Here is a 27,309-nt window from a genome sequence, read left to right as displayed (position 1 = left end):
ACAACAATGTTTCTAATGAAGGATTGTGAGTTCAATTTGCTAATAAGAATGAACATAAAACATGGTATTTCTGCCTTGTGATACTATAGTAGACCACAGTAAATCTTTTAGCAATCACCAATCATTTAATATTTGTCATGCTTTCTGCTATCATAAACCGGGTTACAAGCTTGTTATAAATCAGTAAACAATATTTCAGTAAATGCATTATTTAGTAAGTAGTTATTGTTTAATCAGTCAATTTGATGTGTGTTATAAATACAATTATATGCAGGGCTTCCATTAAAGGAAGTTTGGAAGTTTATTACACCTTAGAAATGGGTTAAAACTTTCAAAATTGACTTCTAGGAAGTACAAAAACTTCCATAATTTTGAAGAAAACCACCAAAGTAGAAAGCTTAGAAGTTCAAAATATTCAAACCTTGTGTCAATATTACTTTTATGGTCACAAATTCAATCAGTCTTAAGATAAAATGATTTATTATAATATAAGTCTTTGAATTTGGCAAGTTAAAGTTACAAATTACTTGATTTTTAACATTCTAATTGAAAAATAGTGGAAAAAGATATTGTATTCGGGAGAATTTAACTTCCACATTTCAGTGTAAAACTTCAAAAATTGATGGACAGGAAGTTTATACTTCCAGTTTCAAATTCTTAATGGAAGCCCTGTTATATGTATTGATTTCAAATAAGATTAAAGATGCTCATTTAAAGATAATGAACAGACACACAAAAACTAGACACATTTGATACTAATTGTATGAATGATTATTGTTTAGGTGACCTCTGATTTGTTTTGGAGATATTCATAAATGGGTGTTATTCTTTGTTGTCTTCAGTTTCTTATACATTTAAGGATTTTTATAATTGCTTTTCTGGTATATAATAATTTAATGCAAAAAACACACTTTAAAGTAGACACATTTGATACTAATTATATAAATGATTATTGCTTACATGTACTCTGATTTGTTATGAAGATACTCATAAAGGGGTGTTATTCATGTTATTATACATTTTTGACTTGATTTAGTATTGCTTTTCTGGTATATATTAATTTAATGCACAAAGAAATTATTTTAAGTGTTCAGTATCACTTTCACACATTGTTTACTATTATTTTGTGCATATTTGGCCTATTTATGCTTATATGTGCATTGTTGTATTTCAAAACCTTTGTGATAAATAGAAACAGTATTATTTCTTTCATGCATAATATGATACATATTCAGTTTGTATGCATTATTTTTATCATATTTGAAAACAATTGCCATTGTCCTATAAGACACATGCTAGTGTTGTGTTAATATCACTATCAACTAAAATCATCCATTTTCAACTCTTCTTTACCATGTAAATGGAAAAGTTAACTTTATAACTCCATTGACCAGTTTTTTTATGCAATTTGTCAAATTTCATACATTTTAGTATTATTAAACAACTAAAAACAAGGCATGTTATGTTATAAATGCATTTCATCTAGTAAACAATGTTCTCTTTTTATATAACAGTTCAATAATTATGTTCTATTTATGTTTGTAACTTTCATACGAAATGATAATGTTTATTAAAGTACTACAAAAATTGTTATTTCATGTCGCTTCTTCATGATGAATTCCTCATATAATCAGGAAACTTATTCTTCCCTTCAAGTTGTCATTCCAGCATGGCGACTTCGCCCCCTCCCCCTAAATGATTAGAACTGCAGTGTACACGAACAATAACTCTATTTCAGCGAATTGCAAGAGTTAATCCCTTTGTTCCTTTTCCTGTTTGTAGCATAACAAAAAAACTACTTTTTGGAATTTCATTAAACATCATTCAATGGTAAAGCACAACAAGAGGAAGTTCAGTGCAAAATGACTATAGCTGTATTTCAGCTAATTACAGAATTATTGCCCTTTGCCTCTTTTTCTTGACCAGAGCAATTACTTTCAAAATACTCATTTCTTGACCAGAGCAATTACTTTCAAAATACTCATGGTATTGAAATAAAACTTGGTATATGGATAGGTGACAATGACAAAAACTACAGTGCAAAAGCACCCTAATTCTGTCGTGTTCATTAATGTACCCCACCCCTAATGAAATGTTCAACTTGAAACTCTTCAATTTCAATGCTTTAGCCTATGTTGTTAAGCAGAATACTACAAATATTTTGAGAATTTCATGGATGCGGTTCAATGCACCATATTATGCTTGTTGGCCTTGACATTCCTTGTTTTTCAACATATAACAAATGCATAAACTATTAAACGGCGCCCTTTGATGCTTTGAATCAATGGTCTTTCTTGTATCACTTGGAGTGTTAAGATGTTAAGAAACTGACGACTGGAACCCCTAAAGAAGCATATAATTCCGTGTTTGTTTCTTATGCTCAAGTATCGTGTTTGAAGCCCACGATTTAGAATAGTGTTAGTTACGCAATTCAACAACATTTAATTATCCCTCGACTTGTATATGAGTCCTTGTGAATTTAGGTGTCATGTTTTCTTAACTGTGTCTGCGTGGGTTCGCTACATCTCTAACTACATCTCGTGTTTTTTTTTTAACTTTTATTGTATTTATTTTTGAACTTTCTGTATCAAAGTGTTAAATATTTTTAATTATAAAACATGTATTTTAAAGTGTTTAAGATCATGATCGAATATTTTGTTTCAGAAACATGAGCGCGACCCTTTAAAACATATTTAGAGTCACGATGACCAACTGACTGATGAAAGTAATTATAAACTGTCACGGTATCGTGTAACATTTATATGCTTCTGCATTTATTATATACCATACAGATGACGTACATAGCCTTGAACTGGGGCAGTTAAGCGTTGATACCTATAACATACGGACATTTCTCCTTTAATTTTTATTTCGAAAATATGCTTCCAAAATAATCAAATAATCATTGCTTGTCACGGTGTTGGTTTTGGAGTAAAGATTGACTTAGGGGCAGGGTACTTAAGGTGTTTAAAAATGGGCAGCACTGAAAAGTATACCGAGAGTTATAGAAGGGTGGAATGTGAAGAGGAAGACCTTGGTCTGCGAACAGTAGGGGACTGCATGAAGGTGAGTCTGTTTTTGTACTTGTTAATCTCGATAATTGGTTAATATTGGTTAATCAGTTCTTCTATGGAATTTCCTTGCTCAAATATATCCGGTTTGGACTAGCATGTAGATTTAGGGTTCAAATGTAACGGAAGACTACAGGATTTCATAGAGAAACATTAAATGGTGCTGAAATGGGTTTTATAGTCTTGTATTAAAGCTGCACTCTGACAGATTGAACGTTTTGCCAACCATTTTTTTGCGAAAATCCATGGAAACGAGTTAGATCGCAGATTGTTATATTTATGTTAAAAAATTGATGTTTATGCATTTTCTTAAACCGTTAGTAACGGTTAAAGACATAGAACATTAATTTGCGAACGAAAATATGAAAAAATGCGATTTAATCTTTTGTCAGACGTTTTTATCACTGGTTTGCAGATATTTACGCAAACAATTGCTCATTCCAAGACAAAAAATAAAAAAAATGTCAAAACGGTAAATCTTTGAGAGTGCAGCTTTAATACAGTCCGTGTTCACGCTTAGATCATTGTTCGTTCCAGTATTTTGCTGAGGTACAAGGTAACAAGCATGCGGTCATCTTTGGCGCCACAGTAGAAGCGGACAGGGAAACGGTCACGTGGTTGGAGCTGTATGAAAACTCGTGCGCCTTTGCGAAGGCGCTGATCAATCTTGGTATTTATAATTTCGTGTTTTTATTTTGTGTGCTCACAACGCCACCGGGATATACTTGGCTATCTGCCTTAGTGAGGGTATACATACTTTGGTGTCGGTGAAAATATCAGTCGTATTAGTTTTGAAGCATAGCAATGGCACACGGTTCCAGTTTCACGTCTAACACTCTAAATTGCTAATGACCATGTCCATACACGTATTTTCTTTCCTTTATTTTTAGGCATAAAACGCGATGAAATTGTTGGCATAAACATTCGTCCATGTCCGGAATGGTTGTACATAACCTTTGGTTGCATGTTGGCTGGAATAAAAGCGGTTGGACTAGCATTCACGTACACAGACGGAAGTGACCTCATCGCCATGATGAACAAAATGAAGACATGTAGCATGCTAGTCCTTGACCCAGGAGCGAGCGGGGAAAATTGGAAAATTGTCCGGAGACTGCTAGACGCGTACTCCAAAACCGGAAGAGCTACATCCAGCAAAATGTCGTCAGTGCGGTTCCTCCTGGGACACAGGTTTCCTACCTATGAAAGTAAAGTACGATCGTTACAAGAGGTTATGGCAAACGCCCCAACCGACATTGAAATCCCTAAGTACGTAAGTCCCGACGATATTTCTTTCTTGTTCCAAACGTCGGGTAGCACAGGTTACCAAAGCTTGTTGCCCACACTCACGCTTCAATGCTCGGCATCGGACGCACGAAGGGAAGTAACTGGCTGAGGAGAGATGCTGTTCTCTTCAACGATCGGCCATTTAATTGGATAGGCGGTTTTCCAATCTCTGTATTCTGCGGAAATACGAGAGTGGCCATTTCCGGGTTTACGGAGCTAGGGACCGACCGACTATCGGCTGTTATCGAAATCATCACGAGAGAACGATGTACAGTTGCGCTTGGTCTTCCCCCTATGATTCACGCACTCATCAAACAGGCGGTTAGTAAGTGCTATTGACTATAATTATTTTCACCAACAACTTAAAAAACACATGATAAGTGGTATCCATCTCAATTTCGTGTTCTCATCAAAATAACATTGAAGATTAATTGAAGGCAGGAATTCGAATATAAACATGTTTTAAAAATCTATTTTTACAGGAAGACTTGCCAAAGAACTGGCCGATTAAAACCTTGTTAACCGGAGGCCAACCAGTGACCAAAGCCCTGACAAAAGCCATAGGCAAGCCTTGTGAGACCCTGGAAGCTGTTTATGGATGCACCGAATTCTTTCTAAGCAATTCATATCATCTGACAGACCCGGATGCTTTTCCAGAGTTCTGCTGTGGTCCACCATTGTTGTCTAATGGTCTGCAGGTCAAGGTCGTGAATAAAGAAGAGGAAACAGTTCCTATCAACACCAGAGGGGAACTCTGGTTTAAAGGCCCCGTGTTTATGAAAGAATACTTTCATGATCCCGAGAAAACGGCAAAGGCGATAACTCCAGATGGGTGGTTCAAAACAGACGACTTTGCAATGATGGATGAGGATGGTCTGTTTTATGTCTTCGGGAGAATATCAAACATGATCATTTCTGGAGGAATGAATGTGGTGCCGGAAATTCTAGAAACCGCTATCAAAGGATGTCCTGGAATTGACCATGTAGTCGTTGTGCCTGTTTCGGACCCGGTTTATTACCAATCCATTTGCGCATGCGTGATTCTCAAACGGGAGGCGAACACTACCGAAGACTATATCCGCCAATTTTGCGACATCCACCATAACGATAGGCCTGGTTTGTTCACTGTACTGCCAAAATTCTATATGTTTCTCGATGCATTTCCTGAGACTCGCACAGGAAAAACTTCGCGCAAAGATTTGCAGGCAGTTGCTGAAGAGAAGTTTGGAAATTATGCATAATACGATGATTTATATAAAAAAACTTTTCATTCCAATTCCTTACAATGAAGACAATCGTTGCGATGGAGCATTGATATTGATTCGAGATTTAATATTGCCTTACATGAACTGTCTGTGTAAGAATACACGGTTGTTGGTTGTAAATGGGCCCGACTTGTTATACATACATACATGTACAGTTATTGTGTGGTGGATCAACTGTGCAGATAACATCCAATGGTATGAACGTAAATGAACATACACGTTTAATTACACAATGAACTAAATAGATACTGTTTTGTAGAGTTAAAAAAACATTAGTCAAAACCTGGACAGTCTTTATGAAAATTGACATGCTGTACATGCATTGTGTTTATGACATTTAAGAACAAAACACTCATTGCATTATAACTTTATGATTTAGGCAAACATGTACATGTATATCAATTATTCGAGAAACAAATAATTGGACATATCACCTAAAATGTAGTTAACCTACACTTCGACCGAAACCAAGTTTTGTTTATTAATATAATCAACGTTTAAAGGTCTAAATCAATTTCATATATTAACCAAGTTAATCAATTACTTATGTGTATACTGATATTACGGAAATAAATTGAATGCATTTAAGCCTTATATAACCCTGCTTTGACATAGAAGTTTGTTCATACTACTGACTTTCGGAACCTCTCTGCGTTTCCTGTCAAAAAGTAGTTCTGGTATGCAAAGCTTTGTACATAAGCTATTAGCCATGTAATATAACTTGCGTTAAATCCAGTAACGTCGGCATATACGGCCACTCGCCGTTACCAATCTTGACGAACATCGGTCGTATTCGGCCTGTACCGGACGTTGCAATTTAAGTAACGGGGGGTATGTCTCCACTATTCAAAGGTCAATAATGTTATTTCAATTGCAGTATTTGGAAACTCGATAATGCTTTCCTCAAGAATATTCATTTAAAATAAAACACAAAAACACTGAAGGGACACGCTGACAGTGACAACGATCAATCTAAGAAATTCAGCCATCTCAGTAAAACATGAATTATTAAGTGGAATCAAAGCGTGAATGAAGATGATCTACCGAAAAAGCAAACTGTCAACAAACGGCCTGGTACTCAAATATTTGTGTAGAAAATGGTATTAAATGCAAGCATAATTTCTACAAGGGTGGGGGACTTAACTTTGTTTCATGCAAACATTAATTGAGAGAAATGTTTTATTTCAAACTAAATGGAGGAATCAGAATGAAAAGTACCAATTCAGGTACAACTTTTGCCTCGTTAGTGGACTTTTTGAATTTTGAAAAATGTATGCGTCCAGTATGTGGCGTATAAGCATATTATGGGGTCGACATCAGGTAAGTGAAGTTAGCGGCATAGCCGAACAGCGTGAGAAATTCTCGGGCCGGAACATTTCTCCGGCCGGAGAATAAAGTTTTCCATATATAGAATATATTTGTATCGGAATAACTTATTAAACCATTTCCCCCATATGTAGGGGATACATACAACTACCAACCAATATCACCAGAGTGAAGTAGCAATACCTAGAAGACGTTGTAGGGGACACATACATCTACCACCCCATATAGGTCACCATGCATAAAATACTCGTTAACTCGTTTAAACCACTTTCAAAATTGACCAAACTGGGATGGTCGAAAGTGATCTTCTTGCAATGATATCTTCCTGACTCCGGTGTTTTTCAAAATATTTTCTGTAATTAAGAAATAGTTCAAAGGGATGAGGGTTAACTGTGACTTAAACTTGTTAAAAACTTGTAAGACTGACAGGAGCGCAGCTAGGTGTATGCACTCAAGGTATACTTTTGGTTCCTAGTTTTGGCATAACTTCAAAGCTGGTATTTTCAATGTAGAATCGTTATAAACTTGAGCGAATAATCATCAAAAGTTGGGCTTAGGAATATTAAACTTAAAGTGATTGTAGGCACACTCTAAAATTAAACGACGAGGGAGCACGGGTGTTTTTTCCCTTTTTAATTTATTTATTTATTTGTTTCGGTTAAAATATTGGTGATGAAGAAACTCATTTTAATCAAGAGTTAAATTTGGTATTTGAACTAGTACGAACTAATTAAACATATATGAAACACCTGTCTTATTACTTAATATACCATCAAATGCAGGAACAGTCACATAGTTCTGAAACGGCATTCTTAAACGTTGGTCATTCGGAACTCCTCGGCCATTTTTATCAAAAGCAAACTCGGATGTATGTTGGTACATCAGTAGAAGTAGATCGTAACATTTTGATTTATATTATTAATTACATGTACTGTCTTAACTTGTATTTGTATATCTATGTTTTAATTGATAGCCAGTGAAGAGTATTATTGCAAACATAATTAAGATTCCCATTAGTTAAGTCATTAAGTTTAACTGCTAAAACTAAGCGATCTACTTACAGCGTAGTAGTGAACCGATTTCTTTACGGTAAACCGTCCATATACATCCTAGGTTGTTTTCGATAAAAATGGCCAAGGTGCTCCGAATGAAACGTTGGTATACGGTCCTTCCTCTCCTTTTAATATCCGTATTGGTTAATCGTTACTTCTCGGCAATATCCGTATTGGTTAATCGTTACTTCTCGGCAATATACGTATTTGTAAATCGTAACTTTTCGTCATTATCCGTATTGGTTAATCGTTACTTCTAGGCACTAAACGTATTTATCAATCGTAACTTTTCGGCAATATCTGTATTGGTTAATCGTTACTTCTCGGCAATATCCGTATTGGTTAATCGTTACTTCTCGGCACTAAACGTATTTGTTAATCGTAAGTTTTCGGCAATATATGCATTGGTTAATCGTAACTTCTCGGCAATATCTGTATTGGTTAATCGTTACTTCTCGGCAATATCCTTATTGGTTAATCGTTACTTCTCGGCAATATACGTATTTGTTAATCGTAACTTTTCGGCCATATCCGTATTGGTTTATCGTTCCTTCTCATACTTATTTTTTAATTGGAACTTCTGGGCAATATCCGTATTGGTTAATCGAAAATTCTTGGCAATATCCGTATTGTTTAATCGTAACTTCTCGGCAATATCCGTGTTGTTTAATCGTTACTTCTCGGCAATATACGTATTTGTTAATCGGAACTTCTTGGCAATATTCCTGATGGTTAATCGTTTCTTGTTTCAAATGTGACTGAAGACCTCAATTTATCAGAAAAAAACCTGTTTTCCTTTATATAATCTTTCATCATTAAGGAACATGTTTTAACAGCTATAAATCTTTTTCAGTATTTAGCTGAAGTACAAGGAGAAAAACTTGCGTTCATATTTGGCGCCAGAACTGAAGAATACAGGGAGCCGGTCACATGGTTGGAGTTGTATGAAAACTCGCGAGGGCATTGACCAATCTAGGTATTTGAAACTTTTTAATTGTGTGTCCTTTAGTTAGCGAAGCCACCGGGCTAACTGAGTGTGTCACCAAAGTGACAGTATTTATCATGTTAGTTTATACACTTATTAGCAATGCCAGTTGGGTCCCGTTAAACACCCCTTAAGCACCCTCCTTGACCACGAAACTACGGGTTAGGTACATTCCTTACGATGTATGCGACACGTCTATGTACATGTTTGTCAATGCAAACATTCAACCTTTGTCCTTCGATTAAAATTATTCTCAGATTTGTATTGAAATATCCTTGAACATGCACTTAGTTTCTTTCCATAGGAGTAAAGCGCGATGAAATTGGCTCGATAGGCCACGCCCCCGCTAATCAGGGGAAGGTACTCTGCTTATGTCCGACACTGACCAAAGGTGGCGGATAAACAAAGGCGTCTCGGTCTCCGGGATAATCCTGACAATATCAGCTTAGAATACGTAAAAGAACAAATATTGCTAAAGAAAAAACAGAAAGCTTCAGCTTTTTTATCCGGAAGCTACATTAAAGAAATACAAGTATTTGAGGGGAGTGAAAATTCGGTCCTGATTCGAGGTGAAGTACACCCGAGTCAGCGGAAATCTGATCCTTGCCATGTAGTTAATCTGGAAGTTGACACTTTGAAAAAAACGCCTATTAAACGCCCACTGCAAGTGTCAGCAAGGGTATTATTTTTTTCATTTATCGTAAGTATAATAACCATTTAAGACTATTGGAATCTTCCCTCTTGAAACAAAGGACGCTGTAAGTGAATATTAATTTATTTTTTTAAGATCGATATATCTGTTATTTATAGATATAATTGAGTCATAACTTTTAAATTAAAATGTTAACCTTTCAGGAACGATGGATGCATACATTTAAATGTATATTTTCCTCTGACTATAAATAACGTCGTAAATAAAACTGCTCCTTTGAACAATCTTAGGCCATACCAAATGTTTAGCGTCAACCCTTAGTACGAAAGCCTGTCAAGCTATCCAGAAACAAGAGGAGTCCTCAAAGATACTTTCGGCCGTGGTAAACCAGCGGGATGACTATGAACTAATGGTTTGACTGTTCGACATGTAACAGAGATTGTTTTTGGTTAAATTGTTGTTACGTAATTCCTGAGTCAGTGTGACTTGTTGAAAGGTATAATCATAATCATGCACAGTATAACAGAGTATTGCAATGTTTGCATAAACACGTGTTATTTCACAATACAGATATGTTTTCACCCTTAAAAGGGTAATGAGATGCCATGTGTTGTATGCAATATAATTTTAGATTTATTTTAGGGCGTCAATATATATGACCAACAAGAACTGAGGTATTGAGAACGTCGTTTAGACTATAATGATCGACCTTGAAGGTAGTAAGCTAGTTGCTTATGGTTTGCAGCTAAACGCTCATATAATATATTAAACATCAACTTCAATATACGTGTTATATCATTTTAAAATTAATATTTAACACACTTTATATTGTTCTCAAGTCTTTCAGTGTATCTGCTGTCAGTGTTGCAGGTTCCATAACTGCATCTTTTAAACATTTTTACAGCGGAAAAAAAACATTGACGACTATTGACGGATATAACTTGTTTGTCGGACAAAATGGCGGATAGTAACTAAGCCGATGCGGGCTTATCAGCGCGGCTATCTGATTGGTCAATTGACCCGTCAATCAAATTCCTGGCGTAAGGTCAATTGCTGGCAAAAACATTCGTTCATGTCCGGAATGGTTGTATGTAACATTTGGGTGCATGCTAGCGGGAACAATACCGATGGGACTGGCTTTCATGTACACAGACGGAAGTGACCTCATCCACATCATAAAGAAGTTGGAGACATGCAGCTTACTAGTCCTTGATCCCGGAGCAAGCGGAGAGAATTGGGATATCGTTCGAAGGCTCTTTGACTCGCACTCCAAAACGGGAACAGCTTCGTCAACCAAAATGTCATCAGTGCGGTTCCTCCTAGGACATAGGTTTCCTGTCTCTAAGATCGAGGTGCTATGACTTCATGGCAAACGTGCCAATTGGCATTGCAATACCTTAAAACGTTAGCCCTGACGATATTGCTTTCTTGTTCCAAACGTCAGGTAGCCCAGGCATCTCCAAGCTTGTTGCTCACACTCAGGCTTAAATGCTCGGCATCGGGCGCATAAAGGGAAGTAACTAGGTGAGGAAAAATGCTGTCCTCTTCAACGATCGGCCATTCAATTGGTTGGGCGGTTTTCCAATCTCTGTTTTCTGCAGAAATACAAGAGTGGCCATTTCCGGGTTTACGGACCTAGGGACCGACCGATTGTCGGCTGTTATCGAGATCAACAGGAGAGAACGATGTACTGTTGCGCTTTGTCTTCCCCCTTTGCTGCAAGCGCTCAATAAAAAAGCGGTCAATGTGTGATATACCCTTTTTGCACTTATGTAATGTTTTGAGTGTTGCATTGAATGAGAACGACACAATATTTTGATATAAATACCACTTAGCTATTAGTATACTAAAGCAACTTTTACTGTTTACACCAATAACTCAAATGAGATTTGATCCGTAGTATAACTTACTCTACATGGCTTTCTTATCTTAGGATCTTAAGTCGTCACCTTTAATACATTCACGTTGTAACGAATTTGTTTTACATGAAGAGTTGCCTAAAGACTGGCCAACTCAATGTTTCTTAATTGGGGGACAACCAGTTACCAAAGCCGTGACAAAGTGCATAGGCAAGCATGGTGAGACCCCTGAAGTTGTTTATGGATGTACCGAGTCTTTGTCAGTTTTTCATATCATCTGACAGATACGGATGCTTTCCCAGAATTCTGCTGTGGTCCGCCATTGTTGTCAAATGGTCTTCAGGTCAAGGTCGTTAATGAAGAAGGTGAAACGGTTTCTTTTAACACCAGAGGGGAACTTCGGGTTAAAGGCCCCGTGTTTATGAAAGAATACTATCATGATCCCGAGAAAACATTCAGGGCGGAAACTCCTTATGGATGGTTCAAAACAGACGACCTTTCGATGATAGATGAGGAACGTTGCTTCTACGTCTATGGTATAATATCAAACAAGATCAATTCCGGTGGTATTGCTGTGATGGCGGACATTCTAGAAACTGCTGTCAAAGGCTGTCAAGGAATTGACCACGTTGTCATTGAGCCTGTTTCAGATCCGGTTTATTTCAAAGGTATTTGCGCATGCGTTATTCTAAAACGGGACGCAAGCACTGCAGAAGACGATATCCGCCAGTTTTGCGGCATCCACCACAATGATAAGCCTGTTTTTTTACTGTACATCCAAAGTTCTACATGTTTTTTTTATTCCTTTCTGGAGACCCGCACAGGAAAAACTTGAGATTTGCTGAGGAAAAGTTTGGAAATAAAGTATAACACGTTGATTTTTTATCAATACATTTTCAATCCATTTCTTTCAATGCAGAAAATCGATGATAAGGAGCTTTGAAGATACGAGGTTGCAGGTTTAAATGGATGCGACTTGCCGTACATAAATTCATACATGTTCATAAATTGGGAGTTTGATCACTTAATTATGCAGATAACACACATGTGTTTACAAAATGAATTGAATAGTTAACGGTTATAGTGTAATTAAAAGCATCAGTTGAATACTGGCCAGTGTTTATGTAAATGAGCAGGCTGCACATGTATATTGTTTTGCATTAAAGAAAAACAACTCAACTGCATTATAAACCTTATAATTTTGGCATGAAGGTATGTCAGATAAAGAAAATTTGGTCATATTATTATGGTCAAAGTTTCAATAAATTTTGAAATGATAGAAACTACTGCCTTATTTTATGTCGCCGAAAGAAATGGATATATTTTATGACGTTGAAATATTCGTAAGGTCAGACATAATGAATACATTTTGCAGATGATAAAACAAAATGAGTTGACACCAATTCAAACTAGACTTGTGAACCTTCCTACACATGTAAGCCTCTGAAACATGTGGCCTTCTATATTTTTTTTATTGGAACACCAACAAAACAGCCCACCAGCAAAGCAAAGCACCTACAAACAACATCATAAAATGAGATCCTTCGAAAGCACAACAGTCATTGTTGTATATGCAATGGCCACGAAGGAGTAGATAGTTGATAACTCCACTGGGGAAGAAATACAGGGCAGCCAAACGGATAATAGATAACACCAGCTGTAGTGTAATGTAAACACTTTCAGGAAGATCTATATAATAAAGCAAGAGTTAGTCCGTTAAGCAAAGTGGTTAACGGAGCAAGACACTCATTCCGACTTATGCGTCCCGGGTTCAATTTGCGACCTGAATCCATATGAATTTTGTTTGTTGTCACAAAACCCGACGAATGTGTTTTCTCCAGTTATAATATTTTTTTTCTAGAAATAATAAAATACATGTGTATTAAATTATTCATTGAGTAATAGCACCAAATATACAAACTGGTGCTTTAAGTTAAATGAATCTGTCATTCAATATGGAAATAAATAAGATATATAAAACGCTAAAATAAACAGTTTATTTTACAGAATATTAAGAACGGAAACACACGTTCGATTATTTCCGATTCGATAATCGATTATGGATGTCTACTTCGATTCGATTATGAAATTTGCACGATTACCCAACACTAGTTTAACTTTATATAATAAGACATTGAAGACTATTTTAATTTGGTGTCTATTTTTGGCATAAAAAATACACCCAGAGCTTTATTTTGCGAGGCACGATACAAGACAAATGTCGGTTAATTTATGTGTAACAACATGATTTTAAATCACAAAAAATGACGGTTTATATGAGATGAAATTCACGATAATGGCCAAATTTCAGCTAGAATGTATATTATGCAAAATATATTTCACATTCTGGAAATTAGGTTCACGTAGAAGTATCACTATGGTGATGCAAAATGAGTATTTAAAATACAACGGTCATTATAGGTCAAGAAATGAAGATTAATATTCTTGTTTCTGTCGTAAGAAAACAATATAGAAATATAAAAAGGCGAGATTTAATGGTCACTCTTTCGTACTCAGAAGTAGTTCAAAATGTCGTCAAAGTTTTGTGTTATTTTTCTCCAAAGCAGATACGTATACAAATCGTGTTCTAGAATCTTATGAACATGCATCACACATACAAGCAACGTAGCAAACTAGAGCACGGAGAAATAAGCTCCAGCATGGTCGTGACCATTTCTGATGTACAGGTTTGAACTGCTTGTTGGTAACTGCCAATCAGTTTAGATAGTTATGCATGTCAATAAGAATATTGTAAAGAGTTTCATATTGAATCCAGCAAGCTTTTTAGTACCTACTGTACCATGATTGTAAATAGAACATCCCAATATTCCCTGCGGTTTCAAGAAAGTGTATTTTCATATTAATGATATGTAGACGTCTAAGTATGTAGATATACGAATATGACCTTTATACAATACAAATTAAACTATCAGGTAGGTAATATTTAGTTTCAAAATAATTTATTGCATCACTTATTGACTGCGGTGACTATGTTTTACATATCGTAAAAAGAAAAGAAAAGTTATACATAATTCTAATTGAAACAAACACAATTATTCGATTTCTTAATAATTGATGAGAAATAATTTGTTGAAATAACTGTTTTGTTTTCAATTATCATTTCACCGGTAGCAACAATAACAAATTCTCTCCCAAATATCAAACTATTTTATTGCAACCAGACAGTTTAAATTAAGATAATCTAGGTCATCAATCGGTTCGCAAAAGAACATTTTCCCAAAGGGACAAGAATAGATTACCGTATTTCATTAACTATTTATTTAAATAAGCTTTGTTTACAGACACTCTGAGATGTTAATGGTCAAGGGTTTTTCCAACTGTATATTGTCAAAGGCAATTCTTTGATTTGAGTGAAACTTGGTTACAAATCACCTTAAGAAAAATATATGCATACTCAAGTTATTTCAACTTATCCGTACTAATTATGATGAGAAATATTCGCAGGCATATTTATGCACTAAACAGAAACAAACGTTTTGCATTGCTGTACACTAGGTCAACAAACTGTTATATGTTAAATGAAACTTTTGCCATTTGCAGCGTAAAGTTTAACACTACAGCAAAGGACCAAGTTAACCATTTGACGAGCGTGATTCTTCATTTCCTGTCTAATATTTAAGCGAACTTGGCGATACTATAGGTTAACAAACGGTAAACGGTTCAAGAATGAACCGTTTGTAGCATACAGTTAAGCGTTGATTAAGATTTGACATGTAAAAATATGACAGCGTTTCATTTATTGTTTTCATAACTTTCTAAGGGTCTTCAAATTCAATAATCCATATTTTGCGAAGCCTGGAGCGAAACTGGATTATATTTACCGGGGCAAATAAGTGTACAATATGTATTTGTTTATAAAATATCGAAACCGTACAATCAACAGGCATAAAGATGATGATTCTTATAAACAACACAATCAGCAAATATCAAATATTTTACAGGCATATTGCAATTAGAAATAGTAGAACAATGTTAACACACAATTATATTGATGACGATTGCAACGCTCTTCTGTATGGAACACTCAAACTTTCAATGAATAAACTACAGAAGGTGCAAACAACGGCAGTCCGAAACCTCCCAGCAACATCTTAATATGACCATAGTATTCTAAATTACATTTACGTTGTTCTTTTTGTATCAGTTTGATCAATTTAATTTTGTGTTCCGGTCTTAAACACTACGACGGTTCGTTTATGTTTTAATAAAAGGATAGTTTGCATTGAACTTGGTTGATGCAAAATCTTTGTCTGATTGGTTATGTTCATTAGCATCAATGGAGCAACACTTTTCATGTCTCCTTCACCGGATTATGTGGTAATACTAAGGCATCCCTACCAGCTATTCTGCAGACATGCGGACTTCTATACAAATGCCCAATCTCTTATTTGGTCACAATGTTTGTTTATATTTACGAATAAGGAAAAACAATATTGGCTACATTATCCCTCTTGAACACATCAGTGATATCGAAAAGTCTCGACAAAAATATAACTTTGTTGAAAAGTATGTCCCTTTAACATAAAAAATAAATGTTGTCAAATTCCCTCACATTTTATTGTTATAACTGATCACCTTTACATGTCTTATAAACATTCAGAACTTCTTGATATTTAATTACATAGAACAGCAGCATTTTACAAGGCATTTGAAGAATCATTAAAGCTATATTAGATACATACATGCATATATTTCCCCAAAAGACCAGAACATACAAAGCGAATGAACGACTTCTATATTGAAGATTCCAAATAATATACATGTAATAATTTGCCCCGAAGAAACAGAAAATTCAAAGATGTACTGCGGACGAACGGCTTCTATAGTTATCCAGGTTTCAGTTTCCAATCAATCGAAATGACTGGCTCAGCGCAACAACCTCTGCCGCAAAAGATGAGTATTGTTTTTTTTTGCTACTGGGGAAGATTGTTTTAAGGTGAATTGGATAACTTGTATATCAATAAGTTTTCTGTTGTCAAAGGCAGTCTCAAAAACAGCTTTTTAATCTTTTCTTTTGGTTTGTCGTCCTATTCTTGTGTTTTATACTTTAAGAAAAGTCAGTGAGGGTACATGTTCAAATTTTAGAATGGAATGGTTTGCTGCGGAATAGTAGTGGTTGCTCAGTGACTTAATCATGTTACTTTTATAACATTTAAATTCTCTTCCGATTGCTGTTGCTAGCGATATGCTGCCAGTCAATAGTCACACGACACCGCCCCCCCCCCCTCCCCCGAGATAACAGTTATATGCTCGGCATCATTTTACACATGCATACGGCTATAAATAATACTATCAATAGTTAAATGCTTGACATTAATTAGCGCATACATACGGCCATGAAAATACGATCAATAGTTACATGCTCGACCCTATTCTACACATGTATACGGTCATAAAAAAGTACGATCAATAGTTATAAGTTCGACATTAGTTTACATTTTTACACATGTATGCGGCCATAAAAATACTATAAATAGTTACATGCTCGACATTATTTTACACATGCATACGGCCATAAAAAATACGATCAGCAGTTACATGCTTGACATTTTTTTACACATGTATACGGCCAAAATATACGATCAATAGTTACATGCTAGACATTATTTTACACTTGTATACGGCCATAAAAATACGACCAATAGTTACATGCTAGACATTATTTTACACATGTATACGGCCAAAAAATACGACCAATAGTTACATGCTAGACATTATTTTACACATGTATACGGCCAAAAAATATACGATCAATATGTACATGCTTGACACTATTCTTCATATGTATCAGCCATAAAAACTATCAATAGTTACATGCTAGACATTATTTAACACTTGTATACGGCCATACAAACTGCGCTTAATAGAAGCATTTCCAACTCAACGATCGTTTGGTCCATTCAACATTTTAAGTGCAAAACAGATTACCAATGGAAGGTGCGAACACTTAAAGTTAATAATAGATTTTCTTAAATCTGTATAAACCTCAAGAAAGGCAACACGTTGCTCCTTTGTATTTTATCAGCTTTATTTACAATACTAGCTAAGGTTCAAATACACAAACATGCAGCACAATAACAAACTATGACTCTAAGATAAATTCAATATACGATAAGTTTCTGCTATGAAAAAACAGGAACATCGAGTAAATATCGGTTTTGTTTAATCTAAAACCTGTTTTATTTAATTATTGCAAACAGATATGTTGTCTAAATAGTTCGTGGTTGTACCAATTTACTGTTTATTTGGCATCACATGAATTCGTTTGTCAATCAGTTAAATGCTCGTGCATTACAGCCTGTGCTATCATGTCCGTGAATTAATAATGGCAAACGTGGTTACCATTTTTTAAACTTATTAACTTATTTTTGCTTATCATCTTTTAATTTGACGCAAATTTGAATAATCGCTGAGTTTGGCTGACTATCAGAAATAATCTTAATTTCTATTTAACCTTAAATACAATTAACTTGTCGGTAATCCAAACAATTACGTTATCAAACAACAGCGGAACATCAGCAGTATATGAAGGCATAGATTGTGTTCCATGTGCAACAGTTAGCCTCTATTGGTAATAAAAGAACAATGGATTGTTTAACAGTTCGGTGTTTCGCTTTTTGTTTTGTGTTGCTCGTGTTATGCCCACTCTCATGCTACTCATATACGGCTGACCAGGTGTTGACATTCCTTTCTAGTCGAATAACAAGTATTGAGATGACGGTTGAAATTAATAAAAATAAAATTGAGACTTTTGAAGAAAGGCTGGAGGATCAAAAGACATTGAAAAGTGAATTGCCAGAACTCTCACAAAGAGTAGAGCAGAAACTTGCAGAGACTGTTCAACAGAAAACTAGGGATTTGTCTCGCGCCTTCGCCAAAGAGAAGTCATACATACAAGCTTGGACTCATTCTGAAAGTCTGAAATGCAAAGCAGATATACGGAATGAAACCGGAACTTTGGAAAAGAGGCTTAGCGAAAATCTACAAAATAAAATTGCTGATATTAAACGTATCTTGCATGGTGCTGAATCACACACGAACACGGACATAGCTGAGTTACACGATATACTTAACACAGCGAGAAAAGAAATAGATGGACTGGCAATGCAAGTACACTCTGTAAACCAAGGTCTTGTCACAATTACAGAATTGACGAGCAGGATGGAATCTCGACTCACAGCAAAGCAGAATGAGTTGGATAATCATAAAAATTGCAAGTTTATCACCTGTTATTAATATATATCTTCCTCTCTCTCTCTCTCTCTCTCTCTCTAACTCTTTGTAGTTTCAAATGATTACATTTGGCAGGTCTTCAGTAGGTAAAATAAAATTATTTAAAACATCCTTTGATATCATGTAGCCCTTACGTTTACACTTTTAAATTCGGAAAGCATCACAATCAAAATAATTTTCAACGATTTGACTTGCATTATCTGCGTTTTCACAGATGCATTATTATTTCTATGGACTAAGTTAAAACTATTTTTCGTTCTTTTGCGGCACATCAGTTATGTAAACTGAAGTCTATATTATATTTTGAAATGTGATCTTTGTCATAGCTGGATAACATTATGCTGAAATTGAATAAACTTACAATAGGTTCGTGTCACCTAAAATGGATGCATGTCCTCACGACTGACACCAATGGTGTGGTCACATTTGGTTCCAAGTCTGAGCTAATCTCCGCGGCCATGACCGGAAGTGATGTCAGAATACAGCTAAGGGATTACTACTTCACGAGCGTTCAAAACCTCCAAACTGTCGGGGATAATATCTGCGGACAGGCCTTATTTCACATCAGCAAAGCGTCATGGAAAACGTTCCAGGAAAATGCGTACTGGTGGTCCCTAAACGTCTGTACGACAGGACGTGTTCAAATGATGCGTTATTACGTCGGCAACCACGTGTCACCCAGCACCAACTTTGAAACCTGGCAGATCCAATGGTTCGTGAGGTAAGTTTGTAGTCGATAATTTAATTCGTAAGATAAACATACACATCTCGTATGTATAGTGGACAAACAACTTGAATTCTAGGAACGTACATTTTCTAAACTCGTAGTTACGCGTTCGCGTTTCAAAATATGTGGCCATGATAGGAATAAATGACAGTTCAATTATTTCCCTTCAGCGATAGCTTCACATTTACCAACACATGTTTGCATCCCCCCCCCCCCCACAGGAGTATTGCTTTTTTCAGGCAATCCATGCCCCAATATCACAATGTCAATCTTAAGCGCATCATTTAATATGGAGTTACTGTATTGAACCATATTTGTCAAGGGCATAGTTCAATATGTAGTATCTGCATTGAACCATATTCGTCAAGCACATAGTTTAATATGTAATAACTCCATTAAACCATATTCGTCAAGCGCATCGTTTAATATGTAATAACTCCATTAAACCATATTCATCAAGCGCATCGTTTAATATGTAATAACTCCATTAAACCATATTCGTCAAGCACATCGTTTAATATGTAATAACTCCATTAAAGCATATTCGTCAAGCGCATTGTTTAATATGTAATAACTCCATTAAACCATATTCGTCAAGCGCATCTTTTAATATGTAATAACTCCATTAAACCATATTCGTCAAGCACATCGTTTAATATGTAATAACTCCATTAAACCATATTCGTCAAGCGCATCGTTTAATATGTAATAACTCCATTAAACCATATTCGTCAAGCACAACGATTAAACCGATTAAACCATATTCGTCAAGCGCATCGTTTAATATGTAATAACTTCATTCAACCATATTCGTCAAGCGCATCGTTTAATATGTAATAACTCCATTAAACCATATTCGTCAAGCACAACGATTAAACCGATTAAACCATATTCGTCAAGCGCATCGTTTAATATGTAATAACTTCATTCAACCATATTCGTCAAGCGCATCGTTTAATATGTAATAACTCCAATAAACCATATTCGTCAAGCGCATCGTTTAATATGTAATAACTCCATTAAACCATATTCGTCAAGCGCATCGTTTAATATGTAATAACTCCACTAAACCATATTCATCAAGCGCATCGTTTAATATGTAATAACTCCATTCAACCATATTCATTAAGCACATCGTTTAATATGTAATAACTCCATTAAACCATATTCGTCAAGCGCATCGTTTAATGTGTAATAACTCCATTAAACCATATTCGTCAAGCGCATCTTTTAATATGTAATAACTCCATTAAACCATATTCGTCAAGCGCATCGTTTAATATGTAATAACTCCATTAAACCATATTCGTCAAGCGCATCGTTTAATATGTAATAACTCCATTAAACCATATTCGTCAAGCGCATCGTTTAATATGTAATAACTCCATTAAACCATATTCGTCAAGCGCATCTTTTAATATGTAATAACTCCATTAAACCATATTCGTCAAGCACATCGTTTAATATGTAATAACTCCATTAAACCATATTCGTCAAGCACATCGATTAAACCGATTAAACCATATTCGTCAAGCGCATCGTTTAATATGTAATAACTTCATTCAACCATATTCGTCAAGAACATCGTTTAATATGTAATAACTCCATTAAACCATATTCGCCAAGCACATCGTTTAATATGTAATAACTCCAATAAACCATATTCGTCAAGCGCATCGTTTAATATGTAATAACTCCATTAAACCATATTCGTCAAGCGCATCGTTTAATATGTAATAACTCCATTAAACCATATTCGCCAAGCACATCGTTTAATATGTAATAACTCCATTAAACCATATTCGCCAAGCACATCGTTTAATATGTAATAACTCCATTAAACCATATTCGTCAAGCACATCGTTTAATATGTAATAACTCCATTAAACCATATTCGTCAAGTGTTCAGTACGTTGTAACTGTATTAAACAATTTCTGTCAAGTGCAGCGTTCAATATGTAGATCCTGTATTGAACCATATTCATCAAGCGAATCGTTCAATATGTAGTAACTGTATCGATCCAAATTCATCAAGTGCATCGTTCAATATGTAGTAACTGTATCGATCCAAATTCTTCAAGCGCATCGTTCAATATGTAGTAACTGTATCGAATAATGTTCGTCAAGTGCAGCGTTCAACATGTAGTTACTTTATTGAACCATATTCATCAAGCGCATCGTTCAGTATGTAGTAATTATATTGAACCAAATTCATCAAGCGCACCGTTCAATATGTAGAAACTGTATTGAACAATATTCATTAAGCGCACCGTTCAATATGTTGTTACTGTATTGAACAATATTCATCAAGCGCACCGTTCAATATGTAATAACTGTATTGAACAATATTCATTAAGCGCACCGTTCAATATGTAGTAACTGTATTGAACAGTATTCATCAAGCGCACCGTACAATATGTAGTAACTATATTGAACAGTATTCATCAAGCGCACCGTTCAATATGTAGTAACTGTATTGAACAATACTCATCAAGCGCACCGTTCAATATGTAGTAACTGTATTGAACAATATTTATTAAGCGCATGGTTCAATATGTAGTAACTGTATTGAACAATATTCATCAAGCGTACCATTTAATATGTAGTAACTGTATTGAACAATATTCATCAAGCGTACCGTTTAATATGTAGTAACTGTATTGAACCATATTCATTAAGCGCACCGTTCAATATGTTGTAACTGTATTGAACAATATTCATTAAGCGCACCGTTTAATATGTAGTAACTGTATTGAACAATATTCATCAAGCGCACCGTTCAATATGTAGTAACTGTATTGAACAATATTCATCAAGCGCACCGTTCAATATGTTGTAACTTTATTGAACCATATTCATTAAGCGCACCGTTCAACATGTAGTAACTGTATTGAACCATATTCATCAAGCGCACCGTTCAATATGTTGTAACTGTATTGAACCATATTCATCAAGCGCACCGTTCAATATGTAGTAACTGTATTGAACCATATTCATCAAGCGCACCGTTCAATATGTAGTAACTGTATTGAACCATATTCATCAAGCGCACCGTTCAATATGTAGTAACTGTATTGAACAATATTCATCCAGCGCACCGTTCAATATGTAGTAACTGTATTGAACAATATTCATCAAGCGCACCGTTCAATATGTTGTAACTGTATTGAACAATATTCATCAAGCGCACCGTTCAATATGTAGTAACTGTATTGAACCATATTCATCAAGCGCACCGTTTAATATGTAGTAACTGTATTGAACAATATTCATTAAGCGCACCGTTCAATATGTGCATCGTTTAATATGTAGAAACTGTATTGAACCATATTTATCAAGCACTTCGTTCAATATGTAATTACTGTATTGAACCATGTTCGTCAAGGGCAGCGTTCAATGTGTAGTTACTTTATTGAACAATATTCGAAAAGATGCAGCCTTCAATATGTAATAGATGTATTGAACAATATTCGTCGAAGACAGCGTCCTATATGTAGTAACTGTATTGCACCAAATTCATCAAGCGCATCGTTTAATTTGAAGTTACTTCATTGAACAATATTCCAATAAATACAGCCTTCTATATGTTAAAGCTGTATTGAATTATACTGGTCAAAGACAGCGTTAAAAATGTAGTATCTTTATTAAACAATTTTCGTAAGAGTCAGCCATCAATATGTTGTAGCTGTTTTGAACCATATTTGTCAAGGACAGCGTTCAATATGTAGTCACTTTAGTGAACACTATTCGTAAGAGGCAGCCTTCAATATGTAGTAGCTTTATTGAACCATATTCGTCAAAGACAGCCTTCAATATGTAAGAACTGTATTGTACAATATTCGTACAGCGTGCAATATGTAGTAACTGTATTGAACCATATTCGTCAAACTGTAATTTACCACATTGCCAAGGACAGCGTTCTATTGGTAGCTCAATTGCTCATCTTAATTTAAAGAAAAACTCAAGATATATAACATTTTTTATATGAAGGGAAAACGGGCCATCAGAATATAAACACACGAGCGGCGGAACGGCTTTGAATGGATATTTGAGTGACCTCATCACTAACGTCAGGCGAGGCGCTGACGTTCGCGGAGTGATGGAGAGTTTAGGTTACACTGCGAAAATGGATAACGTGCAGGTAGGGACATCTATACATACAATGCCACTAGTTAATCATAAAAAAGGTTAATTGAATTGTTAACTTCAAATCTAGATCAAATTTTAAACATTTAGTTGGTGAACAAATTAATTAGTTTGATCCATACCATTTAATAGAAAATATTTCCCTTGCATCTAAACTATCTTTAAGCAAGCTGCATTCATACTTGCACACATAATATGATCTTGCTCACTTACAAATCGTCCCCATTCATTTATATATTAAATGCAAATGATCAACAATGTCATTGTAGATCTCCGATACCGGTAACCTGGTTGTTGGTCAGGCCGTTTGGCATGTCAGTCAGAGTTTAGCCCCGCCCAATATCGAGTTCCAGGGCAACGACTATTGGTGGTTCAGTAATTTCGCCACAGACGGAGGCCATTACATGTCTAGATGGAGAATAGGGGAACACACCTCTGTTGGTGCCACCAATGAAAACAGGCAAATAACGTGGTAGGTTCAATATCATTCGGAGCTCCTCAGCCATTTTTTTCTTAAACAACCTCGAATGTACATCAGTACAATTAGTCTGTATTTATATTTAATTATATCATTAGTAAAATGTAGTGTTCTAGCTTGTATTTATTGATCTAAGTTTAAATTGATTGCCCTTTAAGTGTATTATTGCAAGCATAATTAAGATTCCTAAGAGTAAACTCATTAAGTTTAACTGCTAAAATAAATTACTACGCGATCTACTTGCAGCGGGCGTAAACATACAGATTTCTGAGTATATAAACCGTCCATATACATCCCAGGTTGTTTTCGATAAAAATGGCCGATAAGTTCCATATGGTGCAATATATAAATCTAAAAAATGGCGGTATGCTGCAGGCTATTGCATTTTGTTCATGAATATAAGATTTTGAATTAATTGTTGTTTTACTTCAAATTATCTAGTTTATCTATAAACAATTCATTTCAAGTATGTCAATTTTGAGTCTGATTATGTTGATTATTAGAATGTTATATAATGATAAAAAATGTACATAATATCAAAATTATTATACCTCACTTCTATACAAATATTACTACTATCACCCAGCACCATCACCCTCTGCCGCACTGTTACACTCTGACGTCACGGAATTGACAATACGCTGAAATTACTCCGCCATGTTGGATTTTTATGTGAAAATTATGATCAATACAACTGGCAATGTAATTAAAAGACACTTATTATTTTACCTAACTTCTATAGAACATATGAAATTGGCAATACGCCACGAATACGGTGTTTACTTCTTGTGTTTTAATTAAGTCGGTAGCACATGAGCGCTTTGTTTAACAACAGACAATTGCTACCAAAACGGAAGCAAGATTCGCAGCTTTCAGTGATAATAATTTGTTGACATTGGAAACATCCAAAGACTCAGAAAATTCACAAAGGATTATAGTTAGGAGTGTTGTTCTATTTATTTCTCTTAATTTACATGTGTATTTTAATCGAATACTTTTAAGTTCTACAGATTTTGTTTGATATAATAAACTGAATATTGACTGTCTTGAAGGTGGCTTGACTGCACTAAAGGTGACAATGCGTATTGCCAACATTCGAAAACATACGCCTCGGTCGACAGAATTTACCTCAGGTAGACAATATGCACTGACAATGTCAGTTTAGTCAATATTTGTATATTCATACATTTCAAGGTACACGGACACGTGTTGGCAACTGGCTTATCAGCATGATTCGGCTGGAAACGAGTTTCTGGGCTCCCTAGATAAGCTGCGATCTGCTGCAGAGCGTGGCCACCGTGTGAAGCTCATGATTGGAGACACGTCCGTGGAACCCGAACAAGTGATCGTCCGCGGCGGCCACGTCAACGCCATGATCATAAGCAAGGTTTTGAAGGCCAACAGTAACATCAAGGAGTTTGATTCTACAGGAGTCTGGGATTGGAGCATGGTGACTACGACAGGAACACAGACAACACTGAAGCTGCGCGTCGGAGAAGCAACGGAGACAGCGGACAGCCGAGTCATCACTGCGACGGCAGTGACGTGGTTCATAGACACGAGGCCTTGGCGAAAGGTCTTGGCTCACGACAAATTCGGCACAGTTACTTCCGGTTCTAAAGTGGCGCTAACGGACGCGGTGAAGCTAGGCGCGAGAGTTAGATACATTATGAGATTTGATGGATCCGATTCAACTACTCTTCAGGAAGCAGATTACATTGCCATTTATGGTGCGGACGTTGGCGCAAATCATGTGCGCTCTGTGAGCATAGAGAAAACCCCCGGCTCCACGGTGGAGCTTCGTTTCCAAAAGAATCCGTACTGGTGGTTCACCATCGCCGCCACCACGGGTTACGTTGACATGTCCCGATGGACGGTCGGGGAACACACAAACAGAGGGCACAACAGTCAGACCGCTGCCATAGAGTGGTTCGTCAACTAATAAAGAGCAACTGTTACTCACACACATGATATAACTCTGATTCTTATTATTGCCAAAGTAACCAGTTTGAACCTATTTAATTAGAAATCTGTTTATGCCTGCTGGGCTTGATCGCTACAAGAAGCGCTTCCATTGGATGTTTCTTTTTTATGACAAGGCCTTAAAGTCTGGTTTGAAAAAAACAAACAAACTATGTGATATAGACTTCACTTGTTGCCACCATACATACCAATTGGCACGTAATTCTAGAACTTGCTTATGGTATATATTCAAATATTTCATTGGACAAAAGATAATGTGAATTCTGTAATATTGATAAAAAGTCAGAAAATCTAAGCGTGCATGAGTTCTATATTTTGCTCAGTGCTTTATATTGATTACTGTTCAGTAGGCCCTTATTTACTAAGACAGGAGTTGATGTGGTCATATATTACGACCTTAAAAGGTAAGAGGGTTAATTCCTTAAATTTGCTATTGTTATGTGTATGTGATTTTATTAAATAGTTTAGTTACATTGTTGTATTACATTCTTTCTTAAATCGGTATTATTAAAGTAAATGTTTCAGTGTTTTGTATTGTAACGTATTTCCGAGCGATCTTTATATACATGTAAATATATTTTCATCTGGCGTCCTTAATATGTGTTTAGTTGTTAAATGCGACAATAAGTAACACTCTAGTTATCCCAACAACTTTTAATTGGATTTTTAAATTACTCACAAACACTCACAAACTTCAAACATTTAAACGATTCACAAAACGACAACTTCCGAAGTAGTTCTAATTTCAACAACTTGCTCGTGTCACTAATAGATAATAAAACACAAGAGGTCTTGACCCGAAGCCTTTCAGTATATAACTTCAATAGTAAGAGTGAATGCACCCTTTCCTCTATAATAGTAGGAACTTCTCTCACCTTAACGTCTGCTTTAAGTCTAGACAAAATCCTCAGTTCAAAAGAATAGGTCCAGACCCAAAGCGAATCACTATATAAATAGTTACAGTGACTGTTAAGAATTGTAAAGGTAGGAACGGCCCTTACTTGAACACTTGCTTTGTCTCTCGGGACTACACAAAAGCCCAAAAGCCCAAAAGCCAATAGATACACAAACCAAGTTTACGATTAATAATTACAATATACCTCTTATACAACTTTAGCCTTAGTTACAGAACATCGCAGCGTTCTGAAAACCCAACGCCAAATGCTGTGGCGGATCATCCCTTTTATCCCATGAAAGAACGGAGTATGTTAATTTTAACTGACTTCC

General features: G+C 35.7%; 3 protein-coding genes across 3 annotated transcripts; all 3 read left to right on the top strand.

The window, feature by feature from the left end:
* Positions 1 to 2,970: 2,970 nt before the first annotated feature.
* On the top strand, positions 2,971 to 4,464 carry LOC128245864 (uncharacterized). Its single transcript, XM_052964085.1, has 3 exons — positions 2,971 to 3,066; positions 3,609 to 3,741; positions 3,962 to 4,464. The coding sequence occupies exons 1-3, from the start codon at positions 2,974 to 2,976 to the stop codon at positions 4,462 to 4,464; spliced, it is 729 nt and encodes a 242-aa protein (XP_052820045.1). The 5' UTR covers positions 2,971 to 2,973.
* Positions 4,465 to 4,473: 9 nt separating this feature from the next.
* LOC128245536 (uncharacterized) lies at positions 4,474 to 5,880 on the top strand. The gene is made up of 2 exons (XM_052963735.1): positions 4,474 to 4,676; positions 4,838 to 5,880. Exons 1-2 carry the CDS (start codon positions 4,650 to 4,652, stop codon positions 5,594 to 5,596), a joined length of 786 nt encoding a protein of 261 aa, XP_052819695.1. The 5' UTR covers positions 4,474 to 4,649; the 3' UTR covers positions 5,597 to 5,880.
* Positions 5,881 to 18,229: 12,349 nt separating this feature from the next.
* On the top strand, positions 18,230 to 26,041 carry LOC128245863 (uncharacterized). The gene is made up of 5 exons (XM_052964083.1): positions 18,230 to 18,625; positions 19,075 to 19,469; positions 23,466 to 23,616; positions 23,891 to 24,093; positions 25,294 to 26,041. The coding sequence occupies exons 1-5, from the start codon at positions 18,230 to 18,232 to the stop codon at positions 26,039 to 26,041; spliced, it is 1,893 nt and encodes a 630-aa protein (XP_052820043.1).
* Positions 26,042 to 27,309: the final 1,268 nt, after the last annotated feature.

This window comes from Mya arenaria, chromosome 9, assembly GCF_026914265.1.
Source record: "Mya arenaria isolate MELC-2E11 chromosome 9, ASM2691426v1".
Lineage (NCBI taxonomy): Eukaryota > Metazoa > Mollusca > Bivalvia > Myida > Myidae > Mya > Mya arenaria.
The sequence above is the reverse complement of the archived record's forward strand: the minus strand, read 5'-3'. Positions and strand labels throughout refer to the sequence as shown.